This window comes from Rhinopithecus roxellana, chromosome 14 (genome assembly GCF_007565055.1).
Source record: "Rhinopithecus roxellana isolate Shanxi Qingling chromosome 14, ASM756505v1, whole genome shotgun sequence".
Taxonomy (NCBI): domain Eukaryota; kingdom Metazoa; phylum Chordata; class Mammalia; order Primates; family Cercopithecidae; genus Rhinopithecus; species Rhinopithecus roxellana.
Window position 1 is genome coordinate 82,424,191 of NC_044562.1, and position 21,048 is coordinate 82,445,238.

General features: G+C 37.2%; 1 protein-coding gene across 2 annotated transcripts in view; it reads left to right on the forward strand.

The window, feature by feature from the left end:
* Nucleotides 1-21,048, forward strand: part of TTC21B (tetratricopeptide repeat domain 21B) — an 81,667-nt gene that overhangs the window by 48,699 nt on the left and 11,920 nt on the right. For both annotated transcript variants that reach the window (XM_010365301.2, XM_030916622.1), the window contains 6 exons: nt 3,330-3,518; nt 5,412-5,522; nt 6,527-6,608; nt 15,349-15,499; nt 15,698-15,859; nt 17,898-18,093. In XM_010365301.2, the coding sequence (XP_010363603.1) occupies nt 3,330-3,518; nt 5,412-5,522; nt 6,527-6,608; nt 15,349-15,499; nt 15,698-15,859; nt 17,898-18,093 (891 nt within the window). The remainder of the gene's footprint in view (nt 1-3,329; nt 3,519-5,411; nt 5,523-6,526; nt 6,609-15,348; nt 15,500-15,697; nt 15,860-17,897; nt 18,094-21,048) is intronic.

The following is a 21,048-nucleotide window of genomic DNA, read 5'->3' on the forward strand; positions in this document are numbered from 1 at the left end:
TTTTCAGTGTTAGCTACATTACAACACACATTTCTTCTTATTCAAATTCTGTTATTCTACTTTTGCCTTTTCCATTATTGTTGTCAGGCATTTTAAATTAGTTGTTTGAAAGTTTGTTTATAGGGAACACAATGTGATATATTTTATTTCAGTATCAGACACTGGAAGATTTTTAAGTAAATCTTCTAGGTTCTCCATCTCATTTAAGCAATTTTGCCTGTCTTCTCTATCTATTTTGTGTTGATTTTGCAGCTTACTTCTGAGAGGGATAATCTTACTTCCCAAGTTCCCTGGAGGCACTTTACTGTTCCCCAGATGGGATCCATAATATTGGTTTGTTTTGCAGTTGTCTAGTTGTGAAATGATCTCTTGCCTTCCTCATACTTGATATTTTTTAAAAAAGACCTCCATTATTTTTATCTCATTCTATTTATCCTGTGTCTGTGAGCTCCTGTGGTATGTTGGAAGCAACAGGTCTCTGAGGTAAGCAAGCAGTTTATGTATTACTGTGCTCATTTTCCCACAGAGAGTATTTGTCTAAGATTATACAGCTGGTTACTAGAAGAGTTTGAAGTGGAATGCAGATGCCTCAGTCCTAACCCTTTGTGCTTTCCGGGATACTGTACTAGTCACCTTTCGACTTGATTCCCATGTACCCAGAAGAGTTCTGCATTCTGCAAATAATTTATAGTGTTTTGGTTTTGATATTTAACCGACAGGGGCATGTGTATGTGTGTGTGCACGTGTATGTGCATGAGTGTGGGTGCTTACCCAAGTTTCAGTAGAAAGTCCCACAATTTTTTTGTCCTAGTTGTGAATGAATTGAGCTTGGATTATTAGATTCTGTGATATCCATCTAAGTTTATGATATCATTGAAGTATGTAATCTTAAACAATATTAATGTCTTGTCCTTAATTGTTGGTACATTTTAGTTCTTATTTTCTGAATCACATGATAGAGAATTGCACCCAGCAATAGGTTAGCTATCAGAAGCTAGAAGGAAAGTGTAATCTTTGGTAAGTGTAGACTTTTAAAACATTTTAGAAATAAATTTAGCTTAGTTCACTCCTTTATGAATATCATTAGTCCCAGTCACCGTGGTCATATGAGGCCCTGTGTTATAAAAGCAGACATATGAAGCAACATCAAAAAACAGCATGCCATGGCTAGACAATACCAGCACCCCAAACTGTAATCAGTTTTGAGTTCATATGTTAGAGCCCAGGGATTATTCATCTTTAATAAGGTTTGAGGAACTATAACATTCTTCCCAATGATGACAATGCTGTATATTCTGAATGACAAAGAGACAAATCTTAAGATGCAATTTAAACAGAAACCTGTAAGTGGAGTCAAAGTTTTTGATATTTTCTGTTCATTTATTCAGCGACCGTTTATTGAGCTTAATTCTCCACATTATGTAACTTAGGGGTCCGTCATAGTGTTTTTGCAAAGTTGCTAAACATTTTGGGCAGTGACAGAAATGGTAAATTTAGGGAAATCTCAAGTCTTCGGAATTTTGCTTTCTAAACATTTCAGACTTTTCCAGTAACTCTGCATTTCTGTAACCCTCTCTGTCATCTTTTAGCCGACTCCATCGTTATTTCTTGCTTACAGTCCTGAAGTATCCTCCTGATTGATCCCATCCTCTTCCAGTCTCGTTTCCCTCTAGTCAGTTCTTCACAGTGCCACCAGGGTGATGATTCCCAAAGACAACCTGATCCTGTCATGCCAATGCTTATAAACGTAGTAGCTTCCCATGGCCTCTAGGATAAAATGTAGATTATTTAACAGGCTTACCTGTTGTATATTCTGTATATCTTTCCAGCCATTTTTTCTTCTAATTATTTTATCAAACCGTGTATCCCTTATATCCCTTATTATCTTTCCTTCACATGTGATTCCTAATGCCTATGAGCCATTCCATCTCTTCATGCCATCTCTTTTTCCCCAACTCACCAGGGTGTAACTACTAGCCCTTCTTTTAATTCTCACCTGACTTCCAAGACTGAGTTAGGTTTTCTATTATGTACTCCCATGGCAATAGCATTTTCCACTTATCTTGTTTGAAAAGGGACAACTGTCCTCTGGGGGCAGTTTGCCAGGGGCCTCTGTCACCAATATTTGTTCCACTTTCTCTTTAATTTTCACTTTCTTTCCTACACTTGCAATTCAGAGTCCAGATGTAAAACAGTATAGGGCCATAAGTGATGGGACATCTCTAACAAAATTATTGGAGGCTGCTACCTGGAAACTTGTGTCCTTGGGATGGTACCCTTACCCCTGAGGTGCTAGGAATGGGCCCCAGGGTCTTTCCCTGCTTTCTACTTTCCTGTTGGCTAAGTGATGTCAGAGGAGGACATCTTGATATGGAGAGGTACAAGAATTCAGGGATACAAGGATGCCTTCCTGCAAGACAGAGATCATCCTATCTAAACCAATTGTTTTCAGGTTTTTTACTAGGAGCACATGCATGAGTGTGTGTATATGTGTATAGCTATGTAAAAACATGAACAGATGTATGCATATGTGTAATCCAAAACACTCAAAGGTACATATACTGACATACTTAAACACATATTAATATAACCAAAATAAAAATTTCATGAAACAGTTTTAATGTTAACCACATGCTATATACACTTATATTTTTATTTCATTTGCAAGAGAATGCTGTTATGACTCTCTAAACCTCTGGCTTGAGAGAAAAAAAAAAGAAAACCTGTTTCAAAGCAATTGTTTGCTAACATTTTGACAAGACTCCCAAGAAGGGTGCCCGGTGTGTAGCATAATATGTTGCATGTGGTAGGCATTTACTATTTGTTAAATGAACGCATTCATTAGTGAATCATTATGTATAGCTGAAACGTGAATTTTATTTTTGAAGACCTAAAACATGGGAGTTCTTACCATTTATTGAAGGAACATCTCAATGTTCCAGAAACCAGATGGATGGGTGGAAAGGCTGATATTCTTCCAATTTAACAATCTACTCTACATTCTTACCCTGAGGAAGGCCCTATCTCTTTGTATTTGTTTCAAGGTTGTATTTCCTCCTTAGTGCACTTCTTATACACATGCTTGTAACAGTGGGAAAAGACTCAGTAATTCCGTAAGTGTTTTGTTGGAAAGATATATGCATGCTGGCTCATTTGCAAACACGTACATGCTTGAGATCTCAAGAATACATTTTCTTTGGATCAGGATTTGTTAGATCAAGGGTTTGTAATGTTTAAATAAATCTGTAAAATTATGCTGTGTGTGAGTTATAGAGAATTTAATTTCCTTTCTTTATTTTTTTTATTCCTTTTATCCTGATTTTTTCTAGGCTCGAGAATTACAAGCTCGGGTACTAAAACGTGTTCAGATGGAACAGCCAGATGCAGTTCCTGCACAGAAACATTTAGCAGCTGAAATTTGTGCAAAGATTGCAAAACATTCTGTTGCTCAGCGAGACTATGAAAAAGCAATTAAGTTTTATAGAGAGGCTCTGGTTCACTGTGAAACAGATAATAAGGTCAGTACCTTTATAAAATTTTAAGTACCTTTTATTCCAGATGTCCTCTAATCTCCTCAGATGTAAAATTTTTACCAGCTTGTTTTAAAAGAAGATGTAGGCAGGGTGCAGTGGCTCATGCCTGTAATCCTAGCACTTTAGGAGTCCGAGGCGTGTGGATCATCTGAGGTCAGGAGTTTGAGACCAGCCTGACCAACATGGGGAAACCTTGTCTCTACTGAAAATACAAAAATTAGCCAGCATGGTGTGGGGGTGCCTCCTGTAATCCCAGCTACTTGGGAGGCTGAGGCAGAAGAATCACTTGAACCTGGGAGGTGGAGGTTGCAGTGACCCAAGATCACACTGCCGCACTCCAGCCTGGGCAACAGAGCAAGACTCCATCTCAAAAAATAAAATAAAATAGAAAAAAAGAAGGAGATTTACAGAGAAATATAACAAAAATATAAGTTAAAAGATTAATATTATTCCTCGAAAACTTTCAAAATCTTACATGATGCCTTACATTAAGAATATTAGAGTTTAAGGCCAGATGCAGTGGCTCATGCCTATAATCCCAGCATTTTGAGAGGCCAAGGCAGGCAGATCACTTGAGTCCAGGAGTTCAAGACCAGCCTAGGCAGCATGGCTAAACCCTCATCTACTAAAAAGTACAAAAATTAGCCAGACATGGTGGCATGTACCTGTAGTCCCAGCTCCTCAGGGTGCTAAGGCAGGAGGATCACCTAAGCCCAAAAGGTCAAGGCTGCAGTTAACCATGATGATGCCACAGTACTATAGCCTGGGTAACAAACCAATACCCTGTCTCAAAAAATAAAAAATAAAAAAAAAAAAGAACATTACAATTTAAAAACTGTAATGGAATAAGTAATATAAAGCAACCTGCAAATTGTTTTAATATTTATGTTTTTAATTATCAAAATAACAAATAATTTTCAAATTAATTTATTTTATCAATTTAATTTATCAAAATACATGAAATTATTTTAAAATAATTTAAATAATTTCTCTATCACAAATATCTGGATTTAGATAATTCAGTTCCTTTTACTAAACAGCTGTTGTACACTCTGTATTTCAGTTGGTGTTTAGTACTAAGGATGCAAAAATGGCTAGGCTGAATCTATGACCTCATATGGCACAGTGGGAGAATAAATGTAAAGATAATTTCGGTGTAGCTCACTTACATACATGATTGGTTATATAAAAACTAAAATGTTTTAACTCTGTCAAGATCTGAGAAGATCTGGAGAGATTATTAATTTTTGAAAATAATTAATGCCTAAACACTTAAGTAGGTGATCATGTACAAGAGACAGCTGTCCTCTAGAATTTAATGACCAATTTGAACATTTTTATTAATATAATTTTTTCAGATAAATGGCAAAAACAACCTTTAGCAAGGCATAACCAAACAGATACCTTTTTCAGTGGTGGCTAAAAGAGTTGAAATCCTTCTTTTAAATCTGAGGCATACCTTAGAGATTATCTGCTTGAAGCTTTTTATTTTACAAATGAGAAAGCAGATTAAGAGATGTAGAAGGAACCTGACTTGGCCCTGTCATGGAGGAGCTGGGACTAGAGTCCAATCTGGTTTTAAGACCAGTGTTCTTTTCACAATGCATTATGTCGCTTTACTTTTGAAGCGAGTTACTACCTATTTCTCTGTTTTTGTTTGTTTGTTTGCTTGCTTGCTTTGTTTTTTTCTCTAGTGAAAGAGAAAATAGAGATGGTATACGTACAGTTTTTTATGGGTTTTTTTTTTTTGTCTATTATACTTGGCATTTTTATTGCAATGACTTTTGGTCAACTAAAGTTTAATCTGTGTCCACATATTTTCCTCATTCACTTTTTATTTTATACAGTGTCTGATGAATCTAGCCTTTTACTCTACAGATTATGTTGGAACTGGCACGATTATACCTGGCACAAGATGACCCTGATTCCTGCCTGCGGCAGTGTGCTTTACTGCTTCAGAGTGACCAGGATAATGAAGCTGCTACCATGGTCAGTCCAAGGAACTTCAGTACAACAAAAGCAGTTGTGTTTTATAAGTTTTAAATTTTACCCCGTGGAACTACTACTAGATGATGAGACATGGCTCATGTTGGCTTTTGGAAGAAATAACGTTTTTCTAACATTACTACATTTTACCAATAAAGACCCAGAATCATTAGGGTTTTATTTATAAGAAAGATAAACCTAGGTCAGGTTTTTACATGCCCTTTTGGGTCTAGTTACTTTTTTATTTATGCCTAAGGGGATGCTTGGTTAGGTGGAGTTCATGTGGTAACACTAATTTGCTAAGAACTAACTTTTAAGTACTTAGGAATGGTGGACATATTTAAGAGTTTGGGTGGAATTTTTGGAGTTACAGGGGAAAAAAAACTTCATATATCAGTCTGAGATGTTCTGTTTTGAATAGAATTTTGGTTGTTTTTTTTTTCTTATTTTTACGTGGACTAAAATATTTGTTAGCTGTGCAGACAGCTATGTGGATGACATTTTGTGAGGTTTATTTAAAGTTATTGTGGTTAAAAAGAAATATATGAAATCTGCATTTTACAGCACATAATAAGAAAAATCTCAGTAGGTCTTGCTCATTTTTAATTTTTCAAAATAGTTATGATTTAAATTTTGTTTTGTTTTTGAATCTTCTCATTGTTATTTTAGTCAGGTTCAGTGAGTTATCTTTTCTACAATAGCACATACAGTGTGCAAATCCTTTCAAATTTCTGTTTTTAAAACAACTGCTAGGAACATATTTTTTGCTAAAAATACAATTTTGCAAGCAGAGCAATCTGTTTTGCATCCTTGATTATCTTCTGTTACACTGATCTCCAAGTTATTCTGCTCAAGGTGGGCTTGAACCTTAAATTCCTGCTTTTTATAAAATGCTGCCCCTTCCTCATGTTTATCTTCTATGTTTTTCTAGTGTTAAATCTTGATTGGAAGAATATGTTGTGTAAAACACATGGCAATATTTTTAGAACCAACTTTTATCTTTATAGATGATGGCTGATCTCATGTTCAGAAAACAAGACTATGAACAAGCGGTGTTTCATTTACAGCAGCTTTTAGAACGTAAGCCAGGTAAATACCCACTGATAGTATTTTTTGAGTGCAGTCACCCCTCCCTTATTCCTTTTTCTTCTGTTTAGTCGTTTTGCCCTTGGGCAAACTCCATCCCTGGTTGAATCAGACTGTCTACTTATTCCACACATGGGCTTGAATAGCTGAAATGGCCATAAGGAAAATGCAACACTGTTGACTGGTCTCACTTTAAATTATGAGCACAAACCTGGCAATCCTACTGTATTCCAAGAATGAATTCATTGATTCTATTTTTTCCCACTTTGTCTTGTCTCCTGAAAACTATTGGGGGAACCAGCCCCCAGTATTTCAACATATGTTCTTTTCTATTTTCCCTATGTGTCAGCTGGTCTGGGAAATAAAGAGAAAGAGTACAAAAGAGAGAAATTTTACAACTGGGCCTCCGGGAGTGACATCACCTGTTGGTAGGTTCCATGATGCTGATTGAGTCGCAAAACCAGCAAGTTTTTATTAGAGATTTCAAAAGGGGAAAGGGATGTGAACAGGGAGTAAGTCACAAAGATCACATGCTTCAAAGGGCAATAAAAGATCACAAGGGCAGAGAGGCAGAGCAAGATCAGAAGGCCAGGGTGAAATTAGAATTACTGATGAGGTTCCATGTCCTGCTGGGCACACATTATCGTTGATAAACATCTTAACAGGAAACAGCGTTCCAGAGCAGACAACTAGTCTGACTAGAATTCGCCAGGCTGGAATATCCTAATCCTAGCAAGCCTGAGGGCACTGCCGGAAACCAGAGCGTATTTCATCGCTTATCTTCAGTCGCATAAGACACTCCCAGAGCAGCCGTCCATAGACCCACCCCTGGGAATGCATTCCTTTCCCAGGGTTATTCCTTACTGGGAAAAGAATTCAGCGATATTTCTCTTATTTGCTTTCTGCAAGAAGAGAAATATGACTCTGTTCTGCCCGGCCCTGCAGGCAGTCAGACCTTATGGTATCTCCTTTGTTCCCTGAAAATCACTGTTATCCTGTTCCTTTTCAGGGTGGCCAGATTTCATATTGTTCAAACACACATGTTTTACAAACAATTTATACAGATAATGCAATCATCACAGGGTCCTGAGGTGACATACATCCTCAGCTTATGAAGATGATGGGATTAAGAGATTAAAGACAGGCACAGGAAATTATAAGAGTATTGATTGAGGAAGTGATAAATGTCCATGAAATCGTCGCAATTTATGTTCAGAGATTGCAGTAAAGACAGGCATAAGAAATTATAAAAGTGTTAATTTGGAGAACTAATAAAAGCCCATGAAATCTTCACAGTTTATGTTCTTCTGCCACAGCTTCAACCAGTCCCTGTGTTCGGGATCCCTGACTTCCTGCAACACAAACCTCCAACACCCTTGCCCCATTTCTTGCCCACAATTAAAAGCCTTGCCACCTACTTCACTAAGAGAATACTTGCACCTGGAAGAGAACTTCCCCATTCTTTGTCGCTAAATTTACCCACTCCTCAGCCTTTGTCCTCCCCAGGCTGTGATCCCGCCTTTGTCCAGCTTCTCACCTACCAAAGGGCTTTACTCTTATGGTTCTCTCTCTTGAATTCTCAATTTTTGCTAATCAACATATAACTGTGCTGTGACATCTTCCTGCTCTAATAAATCAGTCAATAAAAATCAACTCTTAACTCTCATCCCCTCCCAATTACTGTGCCCGTCTTCAGTTCTTGACAACAAATTTTTCTCTGAAGGATTTTCAAACATGCTGTGTTCACTTTGTCTCATCCACTGCTGCACTCCAGGGAAGTCGCTTCTGCAATGTGGTCGGTGACCCCCATACCGCCATATCAGATTCAGTTCTCAGTTCTCTGCTGACTTGACCTGTCATCATATTTGGCACAGTTTATCCCCCTCCACAATGAAAGACTTTCTTCATTTGTCTCTGAGATCCTAAACTCACTCGGTTCTTCTTTTGCCCCATTGCCCGCTGTTTCAGTCTCCTTTGTTGGAGTTCTCTTCTCTGTATGACCTTTAAATATCAGAACACTCTTAGCTTCAGTTCCTGAACCTCCTTTCTTTTTATATATTCACCCCCTAGGTGACTTTGTCCAGCTGCATGGCTTTATATCCCATGTATGTACTGATGTGTCCTAAACATTTATCTGCAGCCCTTACTCATGTACACCTCTGCCTCTTTGCATTCCCACTCAGATGTCTAGGAGTATCTCAAGCTTAACTTGTCCAAAATAGAACACCTGATCTTTCCCTCCCCTCTAAGTTTGCTCCAGCCCCACCTCTCACCTCAGTGAGTGGCATCACTGCTCACTGTTATGCCAGCCCAGACCTCACAGTTAATCTTTGTCTCATCTTTCTCTCATATATCACCTCCAGTCTATCAGCAAATCCTTGTTAGTGCTACATTCAAAGTACACCTAGAATGCCATCACTTTTTACCACCTCTGTTACTGCCACCCTAGTCTAAGCCATTGCCATCTTCCACATAGATTATTGCAACATCGTCATAACTCATCTCTGTTTCCATCCCTAGCCTACAAAGACTTTAGAAATGCTTTCATTGAAAATGGCAGAGATGCCCCTGAAAATTCTAGGCTAAAAAAGCACGGCTTTTAATTTTCTGTCTGTAAAAGAAATCTAAAAGTACACTGTGTAGGGATTGGTATGGCAGTTCCGTGGTATCTTCAGGAAACCAGAGCCTTCTCTCTTTTTGTTCTACGTTGTTACTTTGACTTGCCTGAGCATCACCTCATGGTTCAAGATGATCACTGCGGTGCTGGGCATTGATGTTCCAGGGCCCAGATGGGGAAGGTGGATGCAGAGCTGGACGAAAGGGCTTAACCAGCAAAAAAATAAAACCCAACCCTTAGTAATATCAACTCCGTGGCTGCAAAAAAGGTGGGAACCGTTATCTTTTAGCTGCATCTAATACCCTATAGAATAAAATCAGAATTCTGATAGTAAAGAAGAAAGGAATAACAGAAACTAGGTAGGCAAAAGCCCAAGCCAGTTACAGCCTTGAGCCTTTTTGTTTGCTGTTTCTGCTTCCCGGAATGTGCTCCTCCCAAAGGTCCATCTGGCTGCTGCCTCATTTTCTTTTGGGCCTTTGCTCTGGTGCTGCTTCTTCCTTAGAATGCCTTTCCCTCACTGGCCTACATCAAGTAGCACCACTTCTTGCTCCCCATCCCTTTATCCTGTTTTCTATTCAGTTGGGTTTTTGGGGTTTGGCTTTTTTTTTTTTTTTTTTTAGGATTTTTGGGTTCTGTGTAGCCCTTGTGAAACAAAACCAAAAAAACTATAAATCATAGAACAGAAGCATCAAGTGACCAGAAACGTTGCCCTTCACTGCTGTGTTTCCAGAATTGAGAAGGATACCTGGCCTAGTTAGTACTCGACAAATACTGGATGGAAAGAAGAGTGAGGGAGAAAAGGAAGAAAGGGAAGCAGGGACGGAGGGAGAGAGGAAAGAGGAAAAGAAGAAAGAGAGGTGGGAACTGTTTGACTAATAGATGACTGTATGTTACTACCTGTGTTACTAAAAAGAGTTGGAAATGGCAGAGAAAGTCCTAGAGCTGTGTTTCAGTTCTTCTAAACCCCAGTCAGAGCTGCCTGGTTAGAGCCACAGAGACACAGAGGTGGCAATCCTTCAAGCAGGGCAACTCAAAGAACTAGATATGCTCTACAGGCTACCTCTACTAATGCTTTTAATAAAAAGACGTTTGAATTTAGAGAACATCAGTTCATACTTAGAAATAAAATATCCCCAGTTAGCACAAAAATTGAAAGGAAAAAATATGATCTGTTTTTTACAGTAATATCAATACTTTCTCTTTATTATTTTTACTATTTAATTTTTTTTCCACCTTGGGACTACCAGAGGCCATTTCGTTTGTTTTTTGCCCTGTCTTTTCCAGAGTGCACTTAGATGTTACTTAAAAGAATGCTGTGAATTACTTGACCATCTCACCTCTTCCACTCACCCTGGGTGCAAAATATGGGCTCATCTTGCCACCCACATTGCCCAAACCTACTTTTATTTTCTTCAGGCTTGTGTCGTTTTTTTCCCTGCCATTTCTACCTTGTGTTCCACACTGTTTTCTCTTATTCTTCTTCTCTAAACTACCATTTGAAAGTAATATACATAATATTTTCATTCTATCTCAAGCGGTTCCCATTTCACAGTCTTTCCCTTTGAGACAATGATCTAACTTTATTTCTTAAAAAAACAAACTTCTTCTGTTGTGAATATTCTTAAGTCATTAAAAGTATTACAGTTTTCTAAGATTTGAAGAATCTCACACATTATAGTTTTCTAAGATTTGAAGAAGCCTTCATGTGTCTTGTGGGTTTTGTTTCACTTAAGTTTCTGTTAGTTGGCAGCAGCCTTTTTCCCAAAAAAATTGGCTGAGTAGACTGACTGCTTTGGACTGTTTGTAAACAAATATAAAAGCAATTTTTTATAAATGCAATATAAGGATCTTGTATTCCAGCAACACCAAATGACATACAACCATGCTTCCAAGTCTTTGCTTGGGTTTTTTCCTTTTGCCTAAAATGAACTTTAGCTTCCTTATCTCTTTTCTCTTTCCAAACACATAATCTAAAATATATCCCTCTTGGGGGAAAATACAAAAGTAAATCTGCATCCCACTACCACCACCTACATTAAAAAATGTCTTAGGTGATGCTGGGTAACATGACCCACCATCCTAGATTTGCCTCAGAGCGAAGGGTTTTCCTGGATGCGAGATTTCCCACGGTAACAGAAAGTCCCAGGCAAACTGGAATGAGTTGGTAACCCTAATCCTCGGTTACTTTGTCCATACATATTTATTACTTATAGTATTTTACTAAAAATATGTGCATTTTTGTGTTGTTTATTAGACTGTAGACTCCTCAAGTTCAGGGAACTCACCATATTTATCTTATATTCCCAATATCAGACAAAATGCCACGCACATGAATGTGGCAACATATATGTTTATTGGTTGAATGGATCAGTGAACGACTGTAAAACACCAAGTCAATTAAAAACACAGCAGGAGAATCGCTTAAACCTGGGAGGCGGAGGTTGCAGTGAGCCAAGATCACGCCACTGCACTCCAGCCTCAATGGCAGAGTGAGACTCGGTCTCAGAAACAACCACAAAATTTTCAGTAAATTTTTATTGTCTATGTGATATTTTTAATCTTAAGAGTTTTTAATCTTGTGTTGTATGCCTTATTCTTACTAGTACCTTACATACTTATCCACAGATCTATTTTGTTGGAATTACTCTAAAACATATGTATCTACATTCATTTTATGTGTACATTATTGTTTATCCTCAGTAACTCATCTTGTACTTTAGATTAAGGCTCTATTTTAGCTTATTTCAGAAATGTAATAAGCTAAATATTATAATGTAAATGTAATAAGCTAACTACTTAAATTAAGTACAAATTTGACTTAATTTAAGTAGCTGAAAAATTCATCTTCTAGATCTAATTATTGCTGTCATGACAGATTGCCCCTTTTCTCTGTCAGAATCTCCAGATCGCCCTGAGCTTTCCCCTTCCTTCATACTAATCGGTTAACCTGTCTCCTTAGTTCTGTTTGCTTGATAGCTAGCTAACACATCCAGTCTGTCGTATCCTAACCCACTGCTCTCATGAAGACCCTTATCACTTCTCATCTGAACTAGTGCAGATTCCCAACTCATCTTCCAGCCTCTAGGTTTTGGCTGCTCCAGGTCATCAAAGGACTAGCATATCACTTCTAAAAATCAGAAGGTATCCCTTTGCTTAAAATATAAGATAGTGCTTCAGGGTAACATCTGACATCATAGCATTATTTTAATAATAATATGGCCCCAAATTATTTGACCATTTATATTTCTTATCCCTCTTCCTCCACTTTAATAATATCAAAGTTATGAACACTCCCCACACTGTTCTCTGCTTCCCTCTTGGCGCATGCCTTCTGCTACTTGGAATGCCTTTGTCTAGTAAGATCTTCCTCCTATCCTTGAGGCTGCTCAAAGGTCAACTCCTATGTGAAATTTCCCGACTCCTCCAGGCAAAGTTCGGAATCCTGTGCTTTGTAATACCATACCATAGCATTGTATGCTTGCCACATCTCATCACCCTATAACTATTTTGATATCTTCTTACTATCCATCAATAAAGATGGACCAGCTAAGTTTTTTAGAGGGTAATACACATTTTAGTTTTTAATGGATTTCTTAAGTGCAGAAATTTGCAAATGTCATGGTTAACCAAAAGACAAGTGAATGTAATTTAATCTGTCACTGGAAATTATAACTTGAACTAATAATGAATACATTTCAATAGTATATAAGACATATTCTAGAAATTGCCTTCCCAATGTTGACAATACTAGCATTATCATGCAAAAAAAATTTAACCAGAAATTTTAACCTTTAGTTCTTCCTTAATCCAGTACAGCTTCCAGATGCTGTGGCTTTATTATGGGGTAGTTATTCTATTTCTTATCAAAATTTTTGGAAGTATAAATATTATTAATAACATTTATAATTTATAAATATTTTTTGTGGCTTTATTTATATAGCAGCATTCCTACAGTCAATATTATAATCCTATTTTAAGAAAATAAGTGGATTGGACTCAAAGAATTTGAGAAATTTGTTTGAATTCACATAGCTAAACGACACGACCAGTATTTGAGTTGTCTTTTTCTGAAATCATATTCTTATTGTGCCCTTTTTAGTGATGCTAAAAGGTGTGATGAACAGAATCTCTGGACTCAAGATTGTGTGTCAAGGGGACAAACGATACTATCAACCTGTATTAGTTTAACATCCTGTAATTGAGTAGATACAGCGTTTCCAGAAGTTCTTTTTTTAAAGAATATTTTGTATTGTGGTGAAACGTATATAACACGAAATTCATCATCTTAACCATTTTTAAGTGTGTTGTTCAGTGGCATTAAATGCATTCACATTGTTTTGTAAGTCATCACTGTTACCCATCTCCAAAACTTTTTTACCGTTCCAAACTGTAAGTCGGTACACCAGTTCCTCATTCCTCTTCCCGGAGCCTCTAGCAACCATCATTCTACTTTCTGTGTTTATGAATTTAACTATTCTAGGCACCTCATGTAAGCTGCATCACACACCATTTGTCCTTTTGTGTCTGGCTTATTTCACTTGGTATAATGTCTTCACAATTCATCCATGTTGTAGTGTATGTCAAAATTTTCTTATTTTTTATGGCTGACATACAATATACAATATTCCTTTATAGGTACGTGCTACATTTTGATTATCTATTCAACTGCAATGGACATTTGGGCTCTTTCCACTTTTTCTGTCTGTTGTGAAGGTTGTTGCTGTGAACATTGGTGTACAAATACCTGTTTGAGTCTCTGCTTTTAATCTTTTGGGTATATACTCAGGAAAATTGCTGGATTTACATGATGTCATCTCTTTTCAAATAGCAAAATAGAGTCAAGGATAAATAGCTTTAAAACAAGCTTTTTTGTTTTTGTGTTTTAATTCTAGAAATTCAACCTAAGAACATGTTGATAATAGCCTATGTAAGGGTTTTTGCAAGTCCCCTACAAATCCCTAGTCCTGTGCTAACTGAAACTTGAGCACCCAAACATCTAAAAGACACCACTATAAAGAAATAAATAATGTGAATCATCAGTAAGTAGGCCCTTATGCAACCATTAAAAATCATGTTTTGGAAGATTCTTTAATGACAATGGGGAAATGTTTACTGTTGAATGTTCATCAAAATCAACATTAAAGCCAATCAAAACCAATCAAAATCAAAACCCCAAATGTGACTCCAGTTTTGTATATATGTAAATAAACGTCAATTTTGTATGAATGTAAACAAAGAAATAACGTATCTTTGCTTACATTTATATATCAGTTGGTTTTCAAATATATGAAAGAAAGCACACCAAAATGTGCTAATCTCTAGCTGGAAATATATTGATTTTTTTCTTTATACTTTTTATATTTTTTCCTTATTTTCTATAGTGTCTATACATTATTTTTACAATCCTAAAAAAGATTTATTAAATTATTCTCAAACTTAGTTTGTTAGTGATAAGAGAGAATTAGATAGAATTGGGAGAAGGCTTTCTAGGAACCTGCCAGGAAATTATACCTGAGATCAAAGGAATGAATTAATGAATTAATTTTTTTTAGAAGAAGGTGAAACAGGATTAAAATATGGGAACTAATATGCTAAGGTTCTAGTATGGTAAGTTAGCATATGGTATGTTAGCTACATGTACATATCAAAGAGAGACTGGAGAAAAATTTCTTATTGCCCACCCCATACATTATTTTGTCAATTGTACTGTTCCCACGTCCTTCCTAGCAAGAGTAAGTAGGAGAGGGGTTCTCAGAGACCTACAGTGAACTTGCCCTGTGCAATTAAATCGGTATTCCTGAACTACACAGTTGAAAGTCTAGATTACCTAGGTAGAGGCTGTTTCTCTAAGGTTGTGGTCCCCCAAACAGTAGAAAAGTTACAAGAAATATGCATTTTTCCAGATTTGCCTATGTAGATGTGACCAACCCAGCCCAAACTATATCATCTAGTAGATCATCTAGTTGGCCATACAGCGTCTTTAGGGACTTATACCCTGAGGCATTTTTTACTTATATTTAAAATGTACTTTATATAAGTAAATTATACGCTAATGAAGTAGAATTATAACCAACAAAAGAAACAATATAAAATGTTGCCCATATCTGAAGTATTATTTATTTCCAGATAATTATATGACATTATCTCGTTTGATTGATCTCCTAAGAAGATGTGGAAAACTCGAGGATGTCCCAAGATTTTTCTCAATGGCTGAGAAACGTAACTCCAGAGCAAAGTTGGAGCCAGGATTTCAGTATTGTAAAGGACTATATCTTTGGTAAATCTATTGACAAATAAATGCTACATAATTTTTTTTCTCATTGTAAATCAAGTAGAATAAGCTTTGCTTTGTAGTAAAAAAAAAAATGTACGTTTCAAAATAGTTCATCAGTTTTATTTACCAGACAGATTATAAACTAATATAAGTTTTGTAGTCAGTGATTGAAATAAATAATTCTTTTAAACATCTAACAAGGTACACTGGAGAACCAAATGATGCCCTTCGACATTTTAATAAAGCTCGGAAAGATCGTGACTGGGGCCAAAATGCCCTTTATAATATGATAGAAATCTGTTTGAATCCAGATAATGAAACTATTGGAGGTGAAGTATTTGAAAACCTGGATGGAGACCTGGGGTGAGTTATTTGACATATTATCCTTTTTTAAAAAACACTTGTTGGAGATAATAAACAGGATACTATACAGAAGAACTAAATTCTAGGATAGCAATAATGAAAGGGCAGATGAATAAAATAAATAGGCATTTCATTGCCTGTTTCAGAGAATAGTTATTTTAGCAAATTGAATAGTTATTCAATAGATTAGTTATTGCTACCATAACTATTCTCTGAAACAGGCATGAAATGTTTTTAGGTTTCCTAGATAATAATAGACATGTTATGAAGACACTCCCCTAATTGTAGAATTTGACAACTATGGCAAAAATTATCCACACTATAATAGTAACTACTTAACGAATGATAGGTATTTTCCAGACCCTGTCCTCTATACAACAAATGATAGGTATTTTCCAGACCCTGTCCTCTCTACTTTCTATGCACTATCTCATTTGTTTTCTACAACAGTATTGCAAAATAAGCTGAGTCAACTTGTTTAATGTGATAGTAATGATGGAGACAAGATTTAGACTGAGTCCTGACTGCTGTTAGTGTGGTATACTGCTAGTCAATGGTTATTTATCAACCTGCATTAGTAGCCTGTCTCTCTTTAGACTTGGGCAAGGCATGTGGGGAATGTATTAGGACATAAAGGGAATATGAGGTAATTCCTGCCTTCAGGAGTGTGTAATTTACTTAAGAGGCAAGACAATATCTGAAACCTTTCAATCTGCAACTAAGCATAAATGGATTTACATGGATATTAAGTATTGTCAGAGTTGATAGGAATCATAGCAGTGCATAGTATTCAGGGGAAGATACATGGAGGAGCAGGAGAAAATTAATACTATATTGCCAAGAGATTTCAATGACAGATTTTAATGCTTGGATTACAGAGACCAATTAGAGCAAGGAAGTGACATGTGTATGGTTGTTTTAGGAAGGTTGAGGTAACATTACTGTTATGGAACTATAAGCTATCCAAGTGGAAATCTTCTGCAGGCAATTCAAAATACAAAACTAAAACTCTGAAGAGAAGTCACAGCTAGGGATAGAGATTTGGGAGACATCTGCAGAGTGCATAGTTGGAACTCCATGAATGGCCTCTTTGAAAGTGGTAGAATGAAGTAACAAAAATCTGAGAACTCAGTGTTAAGTTTGTTAACATTTAAGGGATCTGGAGGAGGAAGGAAGGTCAGAAAAGGGCAATCAACATGGTAGAAAGAGAACTAAAGCGGTGTAGTGTTACAGAAGCCAAGGGAGAAGAACTTTGAAAATGGTAGTCAACAGCGTGACATGTTTTAGGTAAGATAAGCCTAAGGTCTGAGAAGAAGACCAGTGGCTTTAGTGATTGGACTTCGAGTGTTTAATTTCCTTTTATTAATTGATTTGTGTATATGTGTGTGTTTGTGTGTATAAAACAAGAAAATTGCTATTAAATATTCAAATTGCACTTGAAATTACTTTTTGACACACATAATTTCTGAGAGTCTGATAGGCAATGTGGTGAGGAGAACAGAGTAGATTTTATATGTCTGATGAACTTAGATTCAGGTCCTAGGTTTACCACTTATTAGCTGCGTGACGTTTAGCAAATTACCTGTTTGAGCCTCAGTTTTCCTGTATGTAAAATGGATTAAACATAGAATGAAATAATACAGTATTTGTCACTTTTTCCTCCTCCTTTTCTTTCCTTTCACTTTTTGAATAGATGTATGTTAATTTTATGATTCTACTTATAGTTTTATATTTGCTGGAATGCACACATTTACAACATGTAGATATTGTCTAACTTTTGTCTTCATTCTAGAGGAAATTAATGCTTAATGGTGTTTTATTGAGTCCCTATTAATTTTGTTTAAAATGCATTGTAACTGTGCTTCACTTTGTATTAGAAGAGAATGAGTGACATTCTTCACAAAAGATTACTTTTAAATGAATGACAAAAAGAGTATAAAAGAATGCCCAGAGCTTTTTTGTGCAAAAGCCAATTCTAATCTCAATGAATTGTATCATGAGTAAGAGACATAAGTGATTTATTTTTAATTATATACAGTAATTCAACTGAGAAGCAAGAATCTGTGCAATTGGCAGTAAGAACAGCAGAAAAACTTCTTAAGGAACTAAAACCTCAGACTGTTCAGGGTCACGTACAGCTTCGCATAATGGAAAACTATTGCTTAATGGCTACCAAACAGAAATCTAATGTTGAACAAGCATTAAATACCTTCACTGAAATAGCAGCATCTGAGGTTAGTGGATTTTCTTTTTCAGCTTCGTATGTTATCTTTATTTGGTAGTGTAGAAACATGTATTTTGATTAGTTGTTTATTTTCTGAAGAAAGATTGGCTTAATTACCTGTTTTGTTTGGTATTTTGTTTTGTTTTGCTTTGTTTTGTTTGTTTGTTTGAGACAGAGTCTTGCTCTGTAGCCCAGGCTGGAGTGCAGTGGTGCGATCTCGGCTCACTGCAAGCTCCACCTCCCAGGTTCACGCCATTCTCCTGCCTCAGCCTCCCAAGTAGCTGGGACTACAGGCGGCCCACCACCACACCCGGCTAATTTTTTGTATTTTTTAGTAGAGATGTGGTTTCACTGTGTTAGCCAGGATGGTCTTGATTTCCTGACCTCATGATCCACCCACCTCGGCCTCCCAAAGGGCTGGGATTACAGTCATGAGCCACCGCGCCCAGCTTAACTTTTATTAAAAATTAGGTATATAGTTGAGCATATACAATGTCCCCTTCTTTGCAGAAGAGACGATGTTACTGTTTTCATGTGTTGTTGATGTATTTCTCTCTACTGGAATGTTAAATTCCAGAGAAAGGGAATTCTTCAAAAGTATGTAAGTTAATTCTCAAGGGAGCCACTTTATCCTCTGGAGAATTTCTGTGTTGTAGATGTAGCCAAGATTAACTTACTAAGTGGAAGTAAACACCTGGCTGCCCTGGTATCTTACCTCTTCACTTACATGAACTTGGAATTTCTCCAGCTATATAGCTACATGAGAGCAATACTGACAGCTTATAACTTAGTCATACAAATAATTATATAATTTTTAATTTTTTTTATTTTTTTGACACAGAGTCTCACTCTGTTGCCCAGGCTGGAGTGCAGTGGCGCAATCTCAGCTCACTGCAAGCTCCGCCTCCCAGGTTCACGCCATTCTCCTGCCTCAGCCTCCCGAGTAGCTGGGACTACATGCACCCACCACCACGTCCAGCTGATTTTTTGTATTTTTAGTAGAGACGGGGTTTCACCGTGATGCCTCGGCCTCCCAAAGTGCTGGGATTACAGGCGTGAGCCACCGCTCCCGGCCACAAATAATGATATTCTTTGGCAACACTGAAATAACCTCCTGCAATCTTTTCAGATTTGTTATTTTCATAGTATTATTCTTACAAAATCAGAGGCTTTCTTCTCTTCGCTGTGCTTGAATCCACCTTTTTTCCTTTTCTTTGAAATGGAGTTTTGCTGTTGTCACCCAGGCTGGAGTGCAATGGCGCTATCTCAGCTCACTGCAACCTCCGCCTCCCAGGTTCAGGCAATTCTCCTGTCTCAGCCTCCCAAGTAACTGAGATTATAGGTGCCTGCCACCATGCCTGGCTGTTTTTTGTATTTTTAGTAGAGAGGGGCTTCACCATGTTGGCCAGGCTGGTCTGGAACTCCTGACCTCAGGTGATCCACCTACCTCGGCCTCCTCCACTTTTTTTCTTACTCTGTAGATACTGTTTTTCCTTCCCTCACACAGCACTTTATTTCTTCAATTACTTGATATTAAGAAAGGAATTCTAGATACCCTCCCATCAGCAGTTAGTAAGTTACTTTTAAGCATATTCATTGGATTTCATGTTTGTTCTTCCATTCAGTGATGCTGTAGGCCACTGGAAGCTCATTTTGTGTCTCTCAGAGGACACACAGAATTTTGTGGTTCAGTGGTCACAGTGGCAACAATAAACTACCCAAAGCCCTGTACGGTGAACTCTTTCCCCTCACCTTCCGGGGCCCTGGAGGAGATTGAGATGTCAGGGGTTTGGGAGACCTGCAACTCATGTTGTGGCTTGGGTACAAGTATCCTAGATGGCAGCTTTATTACCACACTTGGAACAAAAGAGCAGGGCAGCATGTCAGCAGCAGCCCTCCAAAGCAATGCCCTTCTGCACACATTGAAGTAATGTGCTCAGGGGTCATGCTCTGTTGAATTGGCTTTGTGGAGCAGATGGATGACAGCTGCTGAATGAAGACAGAGCAGAAGTAGAGCAATCATGTACATCTAAGAGAATCTCTAGGAACATGAGGAAGCGCAGTCTCATGTCAAGTGCCATAGCTACTGAATGCTGTGATGTGCTATTCTATCTCATAACAATGAGAAAGTTTATTTTGACTAAATCCATTATCCCTACTGTGAAGTTTAAGAGAGGAAAAAAAGCCAAAAGCAGTGAATGATATTACAGCTATTTCCTAGAAAGACTATGCCTGCTTTCTGTTGATGAGACTGCATTATTTTTTTAATCATCCTTACGTATGTGGTTAGTAAAATACTATCTTCAGATCTGTTTACGAACCATATTATTCAAAAGATAATGATATTTGAGCTGAAGTTTCATAAGCATCAAATTTTATCTCACATTTTTTTTTCTTTTAACTCATAGGCTGCATATATTCAATATAATGAATATTCATTAAGCAGCCAGCAAGTGCTAAGCATAGTGGGAAACACAAAGATAAATAATGTATGGTCCCTTTTTTCAAGTTTCTCATAGTCTATGGAAGACAAGGCAAGCATACTGACTATGATGACTTAATACAAAGCAAAATGCGTTACATTCCTTACTAGAATTGCAAATAAAAATGCTGTAGGAGACAGTATAAGGAGAGTTGGGGGACCTTTTTGTAAAGAAGGTATGATTTAAGAAAAAGTAGGATTTAAGAAACAGGTATGATTGAAGAACCAGGATAAATTGCATTTTAAGAGGCAGAAGTGAAGACGGTGTGTTCCAGAGGAAGAGGAAAATGTGAACGAAGTCAGGGAGGCAGAAAAACATAGGATATGTTCACAATCCTGTGTGTCATTCAGAGGGACTGAAAAAGAGGTATGTGACAGGAAATCATGGAGGAAATGCTGGAAGATACATTAAACCCAAGCTAAAGTGTTTCCACTTGCTTTCGTTGCATCACCTCGAACCATAAAGATGAGATGTTTGTAATA